Source organism: Simochromis diagramma, unplaced genomic scaffold, assembly GCF_900408965.1.
Source record: "Simochromis diagramma unplaced genomic scaffold, fSimDia1.1 OVJJ01000216.1, whole genome shotgun sequence".
NCBI lineage: Eukaryota > Metazoa > Chordata > Actinopteri > Cichliformes > Cichlidae > Simochromis > Simochromis diagramma.
The window spans coordinates 19236879-19254987 of NW_024386883.1; the positions used below are offsets into that span (position 1 = coordinate 19236879).

The window sequence follows — 18109 nt, forward strand, 5'->3', positions numbered from 1 at the left end:
TTCTCCTCCCGGGATCAGCCCTGGGGGGCCCACACCGGTATTTGCCTTTCATCTCTGGTGGGGACGAAATTTATAACAGAGGAAAAAGAAAGGCATGAAATTTCACTAAAATCCAACAAAGGCAGCAATGTAGCGAGACTGAAAAGACTGCTATGAATAATTATTTGGGCCTCTTGGTGCAGCAGTTGGGTATATCCCCTCTCTGACATCACATAGGTGCAATGATAGAAAACAAACTGTGTAAAGCTGGGTATTTAGAGCAGTGTAAGGCCTGGCCTTTAGCTCACAGGGATTACTTGTGCACAAACTAACCTCGGTATTAGAAACTTTGCCCATATTTAACATGAACAGCCACCACTGGAACAGGAGATGCATGACAGGAAATAAGGAAAACTCGTTGTTCAGCAGGAAAACTGGCACAAAACACTTTCTCAGAAGCTGGAAAATTTTAACTAGAGATGCAGCATGCTATATGTGATTTGAATCTAGTGTAATGAAGAAGTTTGAAAGTCAAATGAGCTGCAGGTAGTCTGAGCTCAGCCCCTGAAATCTGACCACTGATGCAGAGCCTTCAGCCATTATGTTAGCTGGAGCCTTTTATATATGGACTCGGACGGCACACTGATGCCTTACAGGTAAGTTTACCACTAATGACAGTGTAAATATTTAATGTTCAGGAGGTGCAGGTGTGTTAAACAGTCACCTGATACGAACTCACTGGTTTGTAGCATCGTGTTAAATATTAAAAGCAGGAAACCACAACTGAGTTAATGTAAGTTACTGCTCAGCTCACAGGAGACTGCTTTGAAAATGCAAGCCTCAGAAACACTGGGGACTACATTTCCCATAACACGTTACTTTGAAACAGCCTTGTTTGTAGTAAATCAGACTTTATGCTACCTTGATGTAATGACAAAGCTTATCAGGTACACCTTGTGTAGCTGAGTTACAGCTAGCTGGCTAACTGTCTCCGTGTTCACTGTTGCTACAGAAGTTATGTTAGCCATACAACTGTACTTACATGACTTACTGATGGCTAAAATAAAAACTGTTTGATTATCCATCAGTTTGACATTATAAATAAATGTTGGATCATGTTATCTGGTGAGTTATTTTTTGGCAAGCTAGCGAGTTACAATTTCACTTAGGTATGAGTTTGCTAGCAATAATATTAGCAAGGAAGCTATGGTTAGCATGCTAGTTATACGCTGCAGAGAGGGTTAGTTTGTGATGTAACCTTTCAAATTAGATCATTAGCTAAGTTAGCATCAGCCCCTAATAGTTAGGACGGATTAGCTGACCTTATTACCTCATGCTAAGTGACGTAGCTAACAAATGAGAAAGGACAATGGTGTTAGCTACCACTGGCTAGAATAAACAAGATGAAATGGCTGGAAATGCACAGGTAGGACACCTGACGTCTTATTTTAATTCATCTTTTATTCAAAGCCTGTGGTTCATCATGCACTGTGTGCTAGAGCCTCGGCATAGGACTTTTCAGACTAATACCGATATTTGGTGATTTAGCTATCCGATATATCAGCCGATATTTTTTCTTTCATACACATGAAACATGAACAGATTTCCTTAACATTTGTTATGTGCCGTTATTTACGACTTCTCCCTCAGATAACATGATAGTGCAGTTTAAAAGAAATTTAGTTTTAATGTCAAAATAAGTTGTAGATCACGCTCAGCCTGACTCAATTCAGTTTAAATTTAGTTTTACTAATATGTGGGGATAATTAAAAAATGTAAATTGCCCATAGGTGTGAATGCGGGACTGAATGTGAGTGCGAATGGTTGTCTGTCTCTGTGTGCTGGCCCTGCCACAGACTGGCGACCTGTCCAGGGTGTACCCCGCCTCTCACCCTATGACAGCTGGGTTAGGCTCCAGCACCCCCGCGACCCTGAAAAGGATAAGCAGAAGCGAATGGATGGATGGATGGATGATATAGTAACAGCAACAGCAGTCTCCTCGAGTCGCTGTATAATATTTCTCTCATAAGCCAGCATGAGAGAAATATGCTCTTTTTCTCAGACTCTGCTCAGATCAGCTGGTTTTCATATTTGGGGCAGCAAACACCTGTTATTTGTCCACCTGGTGGACAAACTATGCAACAACAACCCTCACACTGGTTGAAGGGTGTTTCTCTTTCACATGTTTAGTTTTAATATAGTTATCAGCTATTATATCAGCAGATATATGTTGCATATATCTGCTGATATATCTGTCCGGCTCCGTGGCATGCTGTGAGGAACTTGAACTTATTTTAAGCAGCTTGTGTTTTATTTGCTTCCACTCCTCCAACTGGATCTCAGGTGCAGTCTTCCTCAGACTCTCCTGCATGAGTCTGAGAAAACCCCACAGCAGTAAAATCCACCCAGATTAAACTGTCTGACATGGAAACATCTCTCATCGCTTTACGCCTCTCTGCCTTCCTTCCTTCCTTCCTTCCTTTCCTCCTTCTGTCTTCCTTTGCCAGTTCGTGCGTCCTTGGAAAAACCCGGCAGCTTGATTTGTATTCTCATCATTCAGACAGACAGACAGACAGACAGACAGACTGCTGGGCCGAGAGTCACGAAACACTCCTGCTGCTGCTCCGCTGATGGAGAGGAGGGGAGGGACTGAGTGAAGGAGAGACAGAGGGAGAGAGAGGAGGAGGGAGGAGCCAGGCTGTCAAGGTGAACCGATAAACATCTTTTTTTATCAGCCTGACGTCCAAAACACGACGCGCAGCGCTGCCGGGAGGAGGCAGAGGAGAGAGGAGAGAGGAGCTCCCATCTTTACCGAGGAGAAACTGTGTTTACCTTTTTGGTTTTTAAATTGTGGACTCTAAGTTGAATGGCTCAGTGAGCGGAGCCCGTCGGAACCAGCGCAGGGAATTAAAGGTGAGTTTGTTTTTTTCGATAACGTGGAGTTGTTACCTGCGCTGTCACATTATCCTGGCGTGTCTGTGCGCAGACACTCCCGTGTTTTTGGCATCGGTGCTCCTCGGAGCTGCTCTGCAAAGGTCCCTCCTGCTGCTGGGGAATTAAAGGAGAGACCTTTGGAGAGCAGCAGTGCGTCTGAGCGGTTGCGTAATGTGGAAACCGATCAGCGCGTTTTGGGGATGATTTCACAGACACGACTCCGCTTAACGCAGAGTCACTAAACACAAAACAAACACTTTCCCGCGCACTTTTAGCGCCAGCTGCGCGCTCTGAGCCTCTTTAGCGACACATGGTTGCACCTGACGCGCAGGTAGCTCTGAGTGTGGACTGCTTCGGATCAGCCGCAGCTCCACCTAACACGGCCTCGATGTCAGGGGTGACAGCTGGAACACATCTGGCCCACTGAACACTTTGGAGTGCGCAAAGTGAGTCATAAACGCCAAAAGTGGCCAAGAAGAAGCAGGTGCAGTTCCTTGGTGACACCTACACCTGCTGCCATAAAACGTGTCCTCTGTTTGAGAGGAAGGTCCAATTTAGGGGCCCTAGAGGTCACGTGGGTGCAGTGATTTATAAGCAGATGAATAAACGATTGTGAAGATTTATTTGGCCAAACTTCAGGTGTGTTGTGACACCTGGGCTACATCCACAGAGCCCTTCCTGGTGCTGTAGCTGTGCTATAAATGACCCAGACTGACGTCAGATGTGTCCATTATCGGGGAATAAATTCCAGTGCAGAGAGCTGAAAGTGAAGCTTGAGCAGCGACTGATGGACGAACACTTGAATGAAGAATTAGATTTGTAAGTTGGTATGCATTTAGTTTCCCTCAGTTTATTGAGAAACAATAAAGCGTTGATCACAGGGCAGGAACCTTTCAGCAGCTGAGTGGACTCAGTGCTGATATTTACTGACCAGCTTTGTTGTAGTAGGACTGTCATGATAGACATGATATTATTACTGCACTGTTTAAATGACTTTCACTGACATTTCTTGGTCTCAACACCACAGACTGTATATAAATTTGGACTTTGCCACAGTTGTTGTGTTTATAACCAGAGGTAACAGGTGTGACTGAGACACCAGCTCTGCTCGCTCACAGTTTGAGGGGAGCAACGATCAGAAACAAACTCTGCTTTATTATTGGCTTTACTCTGAAGTTTAATTCAGTTCAGTTGAATTCATGTAGTGACAGATCAAATCAACAGTCAGTATCAGAGAGAAAACTCTAACAATCAGGTGATCCACTCTGAGGAAGCACTTGGAGACTCTGGGGAGGAAGAAGTCCTTTTTAACAGGAAGAGGACAATAATAGAAGCAGGATCAGGGAGAGGCACCCATCGGGGGTGGAGTCAGGGAGACAGAAAAAAAACACAAACTAAACAACCAGCACCCTGAGCCAATAGCAGCAGGGCTCCGGGTCACCTGATCCAGCCCAACCTAAAAGGAAAGCTTCAATCGTAGTGTGAACAGTAACGAGGGTGTCTCTGTCTGCTGAACCCAGACTGGGAGCTGCTTCCACACAGCGACCTGAAGCTGAAGGCTCTGCCTCCCATTCTACTTTTAGCAACCCCAGAAATCCAAACTAAGCCAGAGAAAGCAGTGATCTGTTAGGGGGATAAGCTACTGTGAGGTCTTTAAGACAGACACGGGCTGCTTGTCCCAGACTTGTCAGGAGAAGGATTTAGAATTAAATTCAGGATTTAATTAAAGAGAAGCGAGTTAGGCCCCGTCAGTACTCTGCTGCAGCATTTTGGATCAACTTGAGGCTTTTCAGGGAGCAGCCTGATAATTCTTTACAACAGCTCAGCTTAGAGGTATAAATGTTTGGACTCATTTTTACTCTGGATGTTTCTAAATTTGATGGTATTGAGATGAATTTGTTTGCATTATTGTAAGAGGCAACTTCTCATTTCTGGACTTGATTGCATTCACTGACTGCACAGAGTCATTCCTCCCAACAAGCTTCCTCTCTAACACGATAAAGTCTCGACCTTGTGTTGTTGTCCTTCTGCTGCCTCTGGATAAAATGAGCCGAATGGAAACTTGCACCTTTACTAATGTGTTTCACGTCGTTTTGAGGCAGGCCTTTTGAAGTACAAATGCATCGAGCTGACACTCATCGGTATGTGCAGTTTGCTTCATTATGGACACAAAACCGGTGAGACGGGATCAAAGCAGAGCTGAGGGGCTTCAAATCGGCGTTCATTTAAATCGGTTTCAACGTGCAGCCCCTCTGCACAACAAACAGCAAGAAGGCGTCGAACAGAATACGGCAGAGACCTTCTTATCCGACCGAGGAGCTCAGGAACCTGCTGCTGAGGCCGAGACGAGGGCAACATTAGGCCTGATTGGACACACCTGTGGAGCTGCAGAGACGTAAAGTACCCCATCGCCGTGTTTAGTATGTGACGTCGGATTGTTTTGTATTCAGTGAGCATGTGAAGCATCTGCAGGTGAAGCTGCTCTGCAGCCTCAGTCGTGACTCAGACCTTTATCCTCAGGCTGGTCCTTAGAAGTGACTCAGCTGGTTTATGGCCCCAAAAAACCAAAAACAGGCCTTTTTTGTTTCAGTGGACTTACTCTGCTCACACCTCAGTGCTTTTATTCTTGGGCTCTCCTAGAATAGCTTATTATGGTTGAAAGCTCAAAATAATCATCCCCTCAGTTCAACCTCTGTCTGAAGCAAGCTGTTTTAGCTCCTCCCCCTTAAATACAACTTACTCGTAATTCGCTGTTCTTCATAAACAGAATGTTTTAAAAGGGGGTGGGGCTTCTGTACCTAAAGTGATCTTAGGGAAAGCCCCACTCTATGACATCATGCAGATCGAAGAGCAGGTCAGTGAGCAGTCTGTGCTTTTGGCTCGCAGGGATTACTTTATTTGAAATCAACAGTTTCTGTATGACAGGAAATAAGGAAAAGCAGATAAGTGCCCTTTAACCCTGCTGAGATATTCAGATTTGATAGTGGTGATCTGTAGGGCATGAAACAGCAATAAACAGCTCTGTTTACTTGCTTACACAAATGGTAGGACAAATTTTAGGTAAAAAAAAAAAAAAGTCAGAAAATGTCTCTAAAACAGACATGAAGCAGAAAATGTTCACCTCATAGTCACGATTTCATTTGTCCTTTCAGCCACATTCTCTCAGTGACCTTTGAGAAATGCGAGTGCTGCAGACTTTTAAAGGACACCAGCAGGAAAAACCGCTCGTTTCCAGGAAAAAGGTCTTAAGATTTTATCCGACACCCTCAGCATGAGGATCCGGTGATCATGAGGGACTTTTGAGTGAAAAGTGACGACAGATGTGTTGCTTTGAGAGGAGACGGCGTGACCTGCTGAAGCAGAAACACTGAATCCTGACAGAGATCAACCCGAGCTGGAAATCTTAAAGCTGGAAATACATGCTGGGAGGAATTTTCCATGTTAACAGAGTTTGTTTTCTTTTATTTGTAATCGCACATGATCACTTTCATTTCTAAAACTAGACCAGATATGATTTTGCCAAATTTAGACGTTGCTTTTAGAGCATTGTCACGAACCGGGCCGTACGGTCATGACAAAGAAAACCACAGACATGGTTAGGAATGTATCCCAAGCTGCTTTATTCTTTTAAAGCAAGTGAAACAGAAAAGAAACCCTACTGTCAAAAACAAACAGTGATGTGTGTAATCAGTACCATCAGTAGTGTGTGTGAAGCATGTAATAGTGTCAAAAGCAAAAACCTAACACAGCCAGAGTCCAACCTAAAGGCTTTTTATACAGAGTCCCGGCTCACTGGCCCAGATGTTGCCAGTGTCACTGATTGTAAACGGGAACTCCGCCTCTCCAACGCCTGCAAACAAGACACACGTGAGCCAAAAGGAAGGCAGGGTGCAGTGTGTCGTCACAGCAGAGAAATGAACTTGTGAATGTTTCAGAGTCTTTCTGTGTTCATGTTTTGAATGCCTTCATGCATTTTATGACTCCAGGAATTAAGAGTTGCTTGCAACATACATTAGTGACAAGCAATAGCCAGATGTGCTGGTGACCTGTTTCTTCACATTGTTGGACTTTGGTCAGATTCAAAACCACACCAGATGTAGCAGATCTTTACTTTTGTCCTTGCTCCAGCTCTCCAACATGATTTTCACCTGGATAGGTTTTGTGCAGTTTTGGAAAATAGATGATGACAGGATACTTGCCGCCTTAGTTTTTCTCTTTCCGATTTTAAAAAATTGCTCAATGAGAACTGTTTGGTAATTTAAAGTCTGACCTGTTGGTGGCAGTGTTGTCTCACTGTTAAGATTTCCAAGGATTTTTCCTGTCTCCCTCCCTTCAGACCCATCCGGTTGCAGCAGATGGCTGCCCATCCCAGAGACTGGTTCTGCCAGAGGTTTCTTCCTGTTAACAGGGAGTTTTTCTTTCCCACTGTCACCAAGGGTTTGCTCACAGGGGACTGTCTAAATGTTCAGGTTGTTTCTGTGTAATTGAAAGGTCTTTACTTTACAATATAAAGCACTTTGAGGTGACTGTTGTGCTATATAAATGGTGAAAGATTGAATTAAAGACAGGCACAGTGATGCAGAAAGGTGTGCTTGCAGAGTGAAGTGATGATGGCAGCATTTGCAGATGCAGATCAGGATTGTTTTGTGTTGTTCATGTTGGGGGATGTGGTTTAAAATCTTTCCAGCTATGAAGTAGCTAAAGTGGTTTAAACTGATGTGGGATGCTCACATGCCTCAGCTGCAGTTTTCCAGGAAAGGTTTCCAGCTCCAGAAGCTAGAAAAACTCCTGGAAAGCCTTCAGCTGCTGAAATTGCCAACAAGAGCTTTTTTGGCTTTGACTATTCTCAAACAGACTGCTTGTAGTACAGTTATGAGTTTGCACTTTTAAACCCTTATTAAAGTTTACATAGCTGGTTTTGATAGACGGCTAAGAATTTAGAGCAGCTTGTGACCTCTGAGGAAGTGCAAACCTTTAGTTACAGCATCCGTAGGTATTTCATAACTGTTTTTCATTAGTGTTTTGTCAGGGTAGGCAGTGAAATCTAAAAAAAGAGATATCAATTGAAACATACCTAATGCGATCTGCCTCTTTTTATCTCAAGCTGTAAAGCTTCTCTAATGCCCGTTTGAATATATTATTATACGACTGCCACAGTTTGCTATTGTCTCTGGAAGCAGAATTAATGCCGCTTGATTGCTGGGCCACTGATACCCGTATGAGGTAGGCATTCTCCAGGGAGTGTCCGTCTCCTTTTAACAATTGCTAGAGTTTGTCAATGTGAGAAGCACGCAGCTGGTTGTTTGGACATGCACATTATGGATAAACCTGCGGTCTTTATGGGACATTAGCATGTTAGACAAGCTGCTGCTGGCTCTGAGCTCTGTCATCATGGGTGCTTGGTGTACAAACAGAGCCAGTATTAGTGTCATTGTTCTGTTTTTTTACTCCCCAATTCAAGTGTATCATCCTACAGTGGCTGATGAAGGACAATCAACTATGGCCGCAGTTTATCTGTAGTGAATGTAGGCTGTTAGTCCACTGTTTACATCAGCCAGGTGTCAACTCCTGTTTGTTTTAGAGAAGGCTATCAAACTTCGTGAAAGTCCGATACGAGTCGATGAGTCAGTGACACTCATGCCTGTTCACTGCAGAAATCCACAGCTGGTTGAACCAATAAAACAGTATTATTGTCATTTGGGTAACTACTCAGAAATAACTACAAATAACAAGTGTTTTTATTTTCATGCGTCTGAGGAAAAAAAACAGACAATATAGCGAATTTCTAAATCACCAAATATCGATATCAGTGTTTTAAATCAGATATCCATCAGGCTCTACTTAAATTGCACCACAGAAAGGCCGCGCATGTGCGGTTACCAAACCTCAACCGTGATGGAAAATGAAATATCTAATGACCTGTTTTCTTTTCCCTCGCTCTGTGAAGCACTTTGATTTGCTCGGCTTTGACGGTGCGCTCAAGTTGTCTCGTCGAGGTTGTAACAGCTTTGCAGATAAAAGCACAATTAGAACGTATTATCTGGAAACATCTTTTTAAAGAGGTGCTTTTACTACTGCCTCTCAGCTCCCGGAGATCAGCCTCATCTCAGATTGTGGTTCGAGTGAGAGCCATTAAAAGACAAAAGGAAGAGCAAATAAAAATAGAGCGAGTGTTATGTGTATTGTTGTAGGTGTAGAGGTGGAGGTCCAAGTGTGTATCGCTTCCCTTTGATGACTGTGTCGGACAGGCAGGAAGCGTGGGGAGTAAACAAAGCCTTCCTACCATATCAGCGCTCACAGCAGATTGAAATATCAGTGGCTGTGCGACCTCACCGAGCCCTCAGCTGATGAATCACCGCTACTGAACAGTATTAAATTGCAACAGACACAAGGGTGTGACTCCCAAAGGTGCTGTAGGATGGAGGGAAAATACACGGCTTAAATGAAACGGTAATCTAGCACAAGTGTCCGATTCAGAGAAGAAAACACAGCCCTCAACCTTTAGCTCATTTAGATTTTTTTTTTTCATGCAGCATGACAAAGTCAGAAATGTTTTATAATTGTAGGAAATGTTTTCACTTTAGCTAGACTCATGAGGTAATCCCGACTGCTGAGTGTATTTCAAAGTGAGAGGAATTCCCACAGGAGTCGTTCTGACTGGAGAGAAAGAAGAAGTCCCTGAGAATCGCTTTATGACTGCATAATTCTTTTCTGTTGTCTTTCTCAAGTACAACAACCACAAAAACACAACAATAAAACACGTTGAGCGACATAAGACATAATAAACATTTACAGTTGTTTAAAAAAAGAAAGAAAAACAATCTGCAGGTCCTTGAATGTCCACACAAAAGTGAGTCAGGCCCCCTGGACTCTCCCAGAAAGTTGATTCTGGTCATTTGAGCAAACACTTATAGTTGATCAGGGAGGGAATGAGAAATGACAGGCTGGCTTTCTTAGATTGTGACATTTCCATCAGTAATGTGTAAACCATCATAAATGGAACGTATTTAAGGTTTGACTCGCTTCCTCCAGTGCAGCACAAATTTGGTGTTATCAGGATGCTACAAAAGAGACACAGGGGAGCAGATCATCATATCAAAAAGACCCAGAGTAAATGTAGTTATCTCAGCCGGACATTTGTCAAAGCTGGGAAGGCACCTAAAGAAAGCTCCAGGCGATCCCGGAGAGACGGGCAAACTGCTGCCTAAGCGAAAACCTCTCCTGATCCCTCTGTCAGGAGTATCAAACAGCTGACATGCATTTTTTTCACAACATTACATCAATCCCCCCACCCCGAGCTAAATATTGGTCTGCCCAAAGGTAGATGGCACAACATAGGAAAACCACCTTGTGAGGCCAGGACTCTGCAGTCTGTTTACACCTGCAGGCCAGCGTGCACTGTATTACAGATAAGGATGTAGACGTGCTGAACGGGGAGGAACGCTGGTTTGGGGGGCGAGTCAAGGAGGCCAGTTACATGAAAAGAGAAAGACCATCACTGAACTGAGCAGGGAGCCTCACCATCTTACAATGATGTGATTGCAGCCACTCCCCAACTCTCTGTGAATGCTACTCGTGGCCGCTGATCAATACTCACGGTCCATTGTTAGTCAGTGCTGCTGGTATATATTGTTTATAAGGTTGGGGAAAGCTGCAGTCAGCTGAGCTTAAACGTTACCCCTGCTGTAAATGCAACGACCTGAATGATTGAGCGTGCATCCAGACATAGACTCTCGTGTTAAAATGCTCAAATTTACTTTAACGTCTAACTACATGATGTCAAGATTAAAACTACAACATTTCATAATATAATGGAAAGAATGTAAGTTACAGACTTATCCCAGAAATTTGAAATTAACTGTAGAAAATTGAAATGTATCCTGTTGTTAATGACTGCAGTGCACACGTGGAGACAACAGTTTACAGTTGGCATCGATTTCTTTCTTTTAAAAACATAAAGAAGTAACTTGCTCCTAAATTGCTGCCACGTCTGTTTCACACAGTTGTAGCTGCTAGAACACAGATTAGCGAGGTGTTACCTGAGAGTCAAAGTTAAATGCACTTTGATCTCACAACAAACAACGTGGACAAAGTGATTTCTCCTTTATTAGGCTATGGGGCAGTTTTAATGCTTTAAGGCGCAGCTGTTATGTTAAAAATAAAGAGCAGCACAGGATGGTAGATGGAGTGGTTCCTGTGTGGTGCTTTCTACTCAGTTTGAGCATTGAAAGCACTTTTTACTAGAAGTCTTTAAATTGGTAGACAGTTGGCTGAGTGAAAGCTGCCCTGATCTTGTGATCAAATCACCAGACAAACAACTTTCTACAGTTTTACTGGTATATTTTCCATTCTTTACACGCCACTCTCACCATTCCTCTGATAATGTAACTGATTGGAGTAGTTGATCAACTTTGTGTTGAAGTAGAGTGAAATGGGAGCTGATAACCACAGTCATGACGTCCCTTATATTTAACTGGGGTTTTAGGTTTTATTGAGCCAGCTAAAGCAATGAAGGCCTGGATTTGTTGAACTTCACTGACACTATAAGCCTATAAACTATAAACTCTTCTTTTAAAAAAACATTCCCAAAATGTTGCATGGTAATAATTTGAAAAGATTCTCAATGCAAGGTTTTGGAAACAATTTCAGATGTCTCATGCCCTTTTAAACCCTCTAATGTCTAAATTATTGGTGGTAACTCTAACTCTGAATGTTGGATAAAGATCAAATGGACCATTTTGGAAAAATCTACAAAGATAACTAAAAAACAAAACCAAATTCTGATTGCATAGGGTCGTCAGAACTCCGCTTTACAGGGATATTATTATAAATGAGAAGATCCTTCAAGAACTTTTTGATTTTTGCATCAGCTAACCCTGAAAATATCCAAGAAAACACTTGGTAACAAAGGTAACAAAAAGACGTATCAGGTCCTTCTTCTAGAATTAGAAACAAGAATAGGGCACAGGTGGAGTAAGATGGGATGACAAGTACAAAAGAGAGAACTTGGTTACTCGGAGACACAGAAACACGAGATGCAGAAAGAAAAGCAATTACCGAAGTGGGCAAAAGGAAGAAGATGCAACATGGATGTAGACAGAAGGGGACAAAGAAAGCAACAGAGATGACACTGAGCGTATATCGGGAAAAAACCCCCCACAAGAAACCAAAAAGTTGGTAAAAATCAAAACTTAGCAAATCCCCCACAAGAAGCGGGGACCATGAACCAGGAAGGGGAATAAAAAGGCAGTCTTAAAAAAGCACCAGTTAACAAAATACCCACATATGACTTCATCCTACCCTCATTTCATAAAGACCCTTCGCTTTTTTGATGTAACACTACTGAAAAATGTTTCCTTAACACAGTAAAACGTTTTACATTCCTACCATCTTGCCGTACTCTCCTAGCACCATCACACGTTTCAGTATAAATTTGTGTGTCAGCACGATTCTTGAGACAAAAGTTGTGCAGAGTCAGATCTCTCCAGATGGAGGTCTGCGTCTAACGTCTGTCTGTCTGTTCGGGGTCGTTGACATGAAGCCCTGCAGGATCTTCTGTTCGCCAAGTGTGAAGTCTGAAGGAACAACATGTCCAAAGGAGTGTCTGCATCATTGTTGGGAACGACATGTTTACTTGTTCCTGTCATTGCAGTGAGGGGAAAATCATGAATTCAGTTTGCAACCTTCAGCAGCTGCAGGAATGAGCGTGGGATCGATGTGCTGGAGCTTTCACAGAAAAAATAAAGTTTTTAATGTGAGCTATAACAGATCATAAACTGTTAAAATTATAGTTTCTAAATAAAATTAATCGTGTACTGAGAGAAGTTCATCCACAGAAACCCCAATCACTCAGTTACAGTAATGCGTTTATATGTTTATATAAAAAGGTTTAAACTCGTTATTTTTAAGTTATATTTCCATGTCAAATGCCTCCCATCGACCATCAAAGACAATCCTGGAAAAACCTAGAGGGAAGACTTTCAGGTCCCTACAGTCCTACTTTATTGGCCATTTTAACACTGAATTATCTACAAATCTGCTTTTAGGTCCTTTGAATGTTTTAGGGTATATTTCTGGTACTGTGGCTCTGTGCGTATAGACTCAGGCGTGGAGCTCAGTTTAACATGGATGCTTGAATTTCCTAAAATATCTGGATGATTGATCTCTGGCAGCAGATTTGGAGGCCTGTAGAAACAGTTTTTTACACACAGCTTCTCATACAGGGCAGGTAATGGGTCTGTGAAAGAAACCAACCAGGTGAGGGTGTCACAGCTGTTAACGCTAAAGAATATATCACATTTTGTGATATATTCTTTGTGGTATATATACTCAGTGTTATTCCCTAGATATGACACCGTGTTAGTGATGTGCGAATCATGAACGAATCGTTCAATACTCAAGAATCACTTTACGGACTCGTGAATCATGATTCACAAGCCCAACTGACTCACTGACTCATCCCTGTTGCTGTTAGCAAGCTAATTTCATTAGTAGAAATATATCTAACTTAAAATTAAAATTGTGTGGAAAAAAACAACAGCCAGTTTCTTAACAAAACATTTCTGCTCTGAACTGGAAGAAAAAACCCTGAGTAGAAGCTCACATCAAGACTATCCGGTCGTTAAGTGATGACGTGACAAATCCTACTTCCGGGCCTAAAGTAGTCTGCGTTTAATATGGCTTTTGTGTTGTTAACATGTTTAATGTTTTGTATTTTCTTCTATTTAATCTCAAAAAGCTCCTAAAACAGTCAGTGATCACTGTTGACCTCCCTCGGCTTTTATTACCGCTAATCATTTATTTAAGCTCAGTTTTTAAAACCTTAGGATGTAGCTACAGCCCAGCCCATGCAGCAGTATATGAATGACTAACCTCGTATTGTGGATGCATTATCTCAGTTGTTCTCCTGGCTGAAGTTTGGTCCTTTTACAGCATCCTGCCATGCGATTACATTTGTTCCTGACCACCGAGAACACTCACGTTAACTTTTATCGAGTGGGAAAAAAGTTAGCTTGTTTATATTATGCTAACATAGCTGTGTCGCTAGCGGTCACGTAGCACATCATTATATACCAGCTAGCCAAACTTCAGTAACCCTACAAACGTCACTGCTGTTTAGTTTTCTGTCTTCATTTATATTGGAAGTGATAACAGAGCCGTACGTTTTAATTTGTTTCCAAAACCCCGCAGTCAGGACATGCTATATATTGTATTTAGATAGAAGCTAGCGAGCTAACTTCCTGCTAACTTCTAACTCCGTTAAATGTCATAAATTCCGTTTTCATGGATGCCTGGATGTTAAACTCAATTGTTACACCTGGTAGAGCAGAACGCTGATCATTTTATTAAAGATGAAAGACTTTAGACAGTTTTTCAACTCTCAGTAATGCCATAGTGATCGTTTGATATATGGACCTGCAGCGGAGTTTAGGCCCAGACATGGCTAGTGACGTCAGACTTAACGAACGGATAGCTCCTTGGTTCACAGTAGCATCGCTCAGCTAACATGCTGTTAGCATGTTAGCTGAGTTACTCACCCCCTCCCTCCTGTGCTGAATCATAGCATAAACGAATCAGTGATATTATATTTATTATTTATTATAAGATATCACTCCTGGCTCACAGCTTCTTCTTCTTCTTGGTTGGCAACCAATGTTAAGGCGCATTACCGCCCCTGGCTCACAGCTCAAAGGACATTTAAATATGAATAAAAATATATATTTGACACATTTGAGGAAAATACAAATAAAATAAAAATAAATAAAATAAATGTTTTTTTGCTCTTTTTTGATCTATAAAAACAGTTGTTTTTCTTTTTCAATCACTCATCTTAGCCGTAGGATTTACACGAAAAGAGAAATAAATTAAGTTTGAGTGAAAATGTACATTTTTTGCACTCTCTGGGCAACTGACTCAGTGACTCAAATGACTCAAAAAACCCGATTCACTTTGGTGAGTGACTCATTCAAACTCGATTCAGTAAAAAGAATCAAATTTACCATCACTACACCGTGTGCCAAATCCAGATGAACTTTTGTGTTAATATTAAATTTGTGACGTTCTCATTTTTTTTTAAATACTCATGTAGAAAGTCACCAGAATTTAAACATTTGTTTTCATGTTTATCGCTGAGGTGCTTTTGAAGGTCTGTTACAGTCTTCTGATTTACACTGAAGTAATAAATTAATTCTCTATTTGACGTGTTTATTCGACTCCCAGTGATCCTGTCTCGTTCTGCATATCTCACCTCTGTGAAAGTCTTTTCTTCTCTGAAGTGTGAAACTGATACTTGGACCCCCGATGTTGGTGTTATATCCTGCATGAACAGCTGACATTTATAACGGCCCAGCCTCAGTGCTGTTTTTCCTGCTCTCGGTTCTCACTGTGTGGAAAATGTTGCCTGATTTTGTCCTGATGAAGGCCTCCCGTGTGTCTTTGCAGGGCGGCGTGAGGCCGAGGAGTCCAGCTGTGATCTGAAGGGGAAGAAATCTGAGGACCCCCGGCCCCGAAGGGACCAGCTGTTTGACTTCACGTGAACAAAGACATTTCTTTTTGGTGCTTCTGACCGGATGTTGCCTCGGTTCTCCGTTTGGTTTAGTTCTAGAATCAGCTTCAAAATGTGACAATGACGGAACCGTTACAACTTTATCCTCCAGCAGGAACGAAGGAGAAGCTTCCTGAGAGGGTGGATTATTGAAAGCAGGCTGCTCGAGCCTTTCGGAGAATTTAAATGGAGGTTTGCTGCAGTGGAAACACCGGGGAGTTCATCTGTAGTCATTTGGAATAACAGTGTGTGACTGTGTGGGATCCACACAGATTTCCATCTAAATGAGGCGCATTTCAGGCAGCAGAGGGTTATCATCTGAAACATCTGCACGGATGGAGGAGACTCACAAACAGAGACGAAGACGGTTTTGATTACTGATGTTTATGTTCAGTATTTTTATTTTTTAAAGCACAAAGATTTATTTATACTTTTTTTTAATGACTTTGGTGCTGATGCAGAACAAAAATCTAAATTTTCCGCCTGCTTTCTTCTGTAAGTTTCTCTGATTTATTTTATCTCTAAGTGATCTTATGTAATTAGGACACTAATGTGTGCGATTATACGTCTTATTGTCGAAGCTTTTATCACCTGCCATCCTTTTATAAGCGTAACGAGCGCGGCTAAATATTGAGCCATGTGACTGCTGTGTTTCAGAAAAGCTTCAGTTTTACTGGATTTTACTGGATTTTTCTTTTTTTAATCTTTTTTCCTCCCGTGATTTGTAACTTCTTCAGGCAGGAGCTTGAAGGGTCTTGACACACTTTTCTTTAACATTTAAATAAGAAACTTGAAGCCACCTGATGTTTGGCGAAGGATTGTGACTCGACCCGTGTTTAAGTCGCTCTCCTTTGTCTTTCTGAACGAAAGTGATCTGCTGAGTTTCAAGACGACCGCTGAACCCACCCATCTGAAATCCTCTCTTCCTGTCTTGGGGGGAACTTGCTGCGCATCCCGTCACCGCCATGGTGATGTCGCAGGGCACTTACACCTTCCTGGCCTGTTTTGCTGGCTTCTGGTTGGTCTGGGCCCTCGTCGTCATGCTTTGCTGTTTCTGCAGCTTCCTGCAGCGCCGGCTGAAGCGCCGGCGCGAGGAGAGGCTGAGGGAGCAGTGTCTGCGTACTGTAGAGGTGGAGCCGCTCAGCTGCCACCCCGCCGGGTACCCACCTGCTGCTCCTCCACCACCACCACCGCAACAGCCTCCACAGCTGCCCAGAGAGCCGCCACAGTTCAGCCCTCCTCAGACTCTGTCGCCTCCTCTTCCGCTACCTGTTCCCCATCCATTGCCTCAAGCGACCTGGGTCAGCATGCCAGGTAATCATTTTATTTCACAGGCGACAAAACGCTCGCGAGCTAAGACGCAACCTCAGGTTTCAAAAACTGCAGTTCCTCTAATGGCCACTTAAAGCAAAAGTGAGTTGATCGCCATAAAACCTCTGTGTTAGAAATCCTTAATTTACAGCCACAAACAGAGGTGTGTCTCTGACAGCTGCCTGCTCGGCTGAACCTCTGACTGTGTTTGTGATCTTGGTCTTTTCTGTAGTTTTCAGTGGTATCGAACAAATAATATGGAGTTTGGTGACATCCTAGTATTTAATCAGCTGTTAAACAAAGAGTTCATGGATGTAATTCAGTCTTCCGACTTCTCCACGCACACTGTCACAGCTTTATGAACTCTGGCCAAGCTGTCAGTGCGACTGAGACCTGCAGCACAAACTTGCTTCACATTTATGAGAACTAATTTTAAATTGTACATCATTGAAATTAAAGTTTAGAAAATATTTAGCGCTGTCAGCATTAATCAGGGTCAACACGTTAGCGCGGTTAGCTCCTTAACGCGTTAGCGCCGTCCAGCCCCACGCACGCAGCGATCCTCGTTAACTCGCTAACGGAGATTTGCCGCGTTAATGCGGTTATGGCGTTAACGTCATTTTAACGAGATTAACTCTGACAGCACAAAAAGTTATTTGTGCAATAGATTACACAATTAATGGGGGCATGAAGTATGGAAAAGGCAGTTATAGCGAGCTAAGCATGAGAAGTTCAATGAGCATATTGTGTTGAACATTTTATAAGTGCAGTACAAATTTAAGACAAAAATGGACTTGAGGTAATCCTGCCGCAGCTTCACGATCCACAAGCTCGTGACCATGCACCGTGTTCGTGATTTGGACATTTTACTCTCAGCCATCAGACGTCCTCACAGGAATAACCTGAAAAATCCATCTTCAAGCTCTTCAGATCCACAACTGCTTATTAGAGTTTCCACGGAGAGCAGCGCTGCACTCAGCATTCATAATACCTCCTCCTGCATTTATTAGTCTCTTCTGTAAACTTGACTCACTTTCTGAAGCAGAACTCGTCTCTGCTGCTGAGCAAATAACCAAACCTGTCACGCCGTGTTTGATCTGTATTTACAAGCCGTTTTTCATACTTACGCCTCGTGGTTTGAGCTCAGCTCAACAGGAAAGACAAAACTGATGCGATGCAGGCAGAGAAGCAAAGTGCAGGAGCGTTTCTTATAGTTCCCAGTTTAGTTCCTAGCTTCCACCTCCCTCCCTCCATGCTGGCCTGCGTTCCCCCGCATGGTGCCATGGTGACAGCTGCCGCTGAGGCGTAGGCAACAGCCGCGGAGGCCGTGCGGTGACGGAG

General features: G+C 42.8%; 1 protein-coding gene across 3 annotated transcripts in view; it reads left to right on the forward strand.

Annotated features, from left to right (window-relative positions):
* The first annotated feature begins 254 nt into the window (after positions 1-254).
* LOC120734020 (proline-rich protein 7) overlaps positions 255-18109 on the forward strand; it is a 28634-nt gene continuing 10779 nt past the window's right edge. Inside the window, exons 1-3 of one of the 3 annotated variants that reach the window (XM_040032569.1) lie at positions 255-635; positions 2487-2892; positions 15355-16771. In XM_040032569.1, coding sequence (XP_039888503.1) covers positions 16423-16771 — 349 coding nt within the window. In that variant the 5' untranslated portion in view covers positions 255-635; positions 2487-2892; positions 15355-16422. Of the gene's footprint in view, positions 636-1078; positions 1406-2380; positions 2893-15354; positions 16772-18109 lie in introns of those variants that run through there. The other 2 variants (XM_040032568.1, XM_040032570.1) reach the window with 2 other exon arrangements.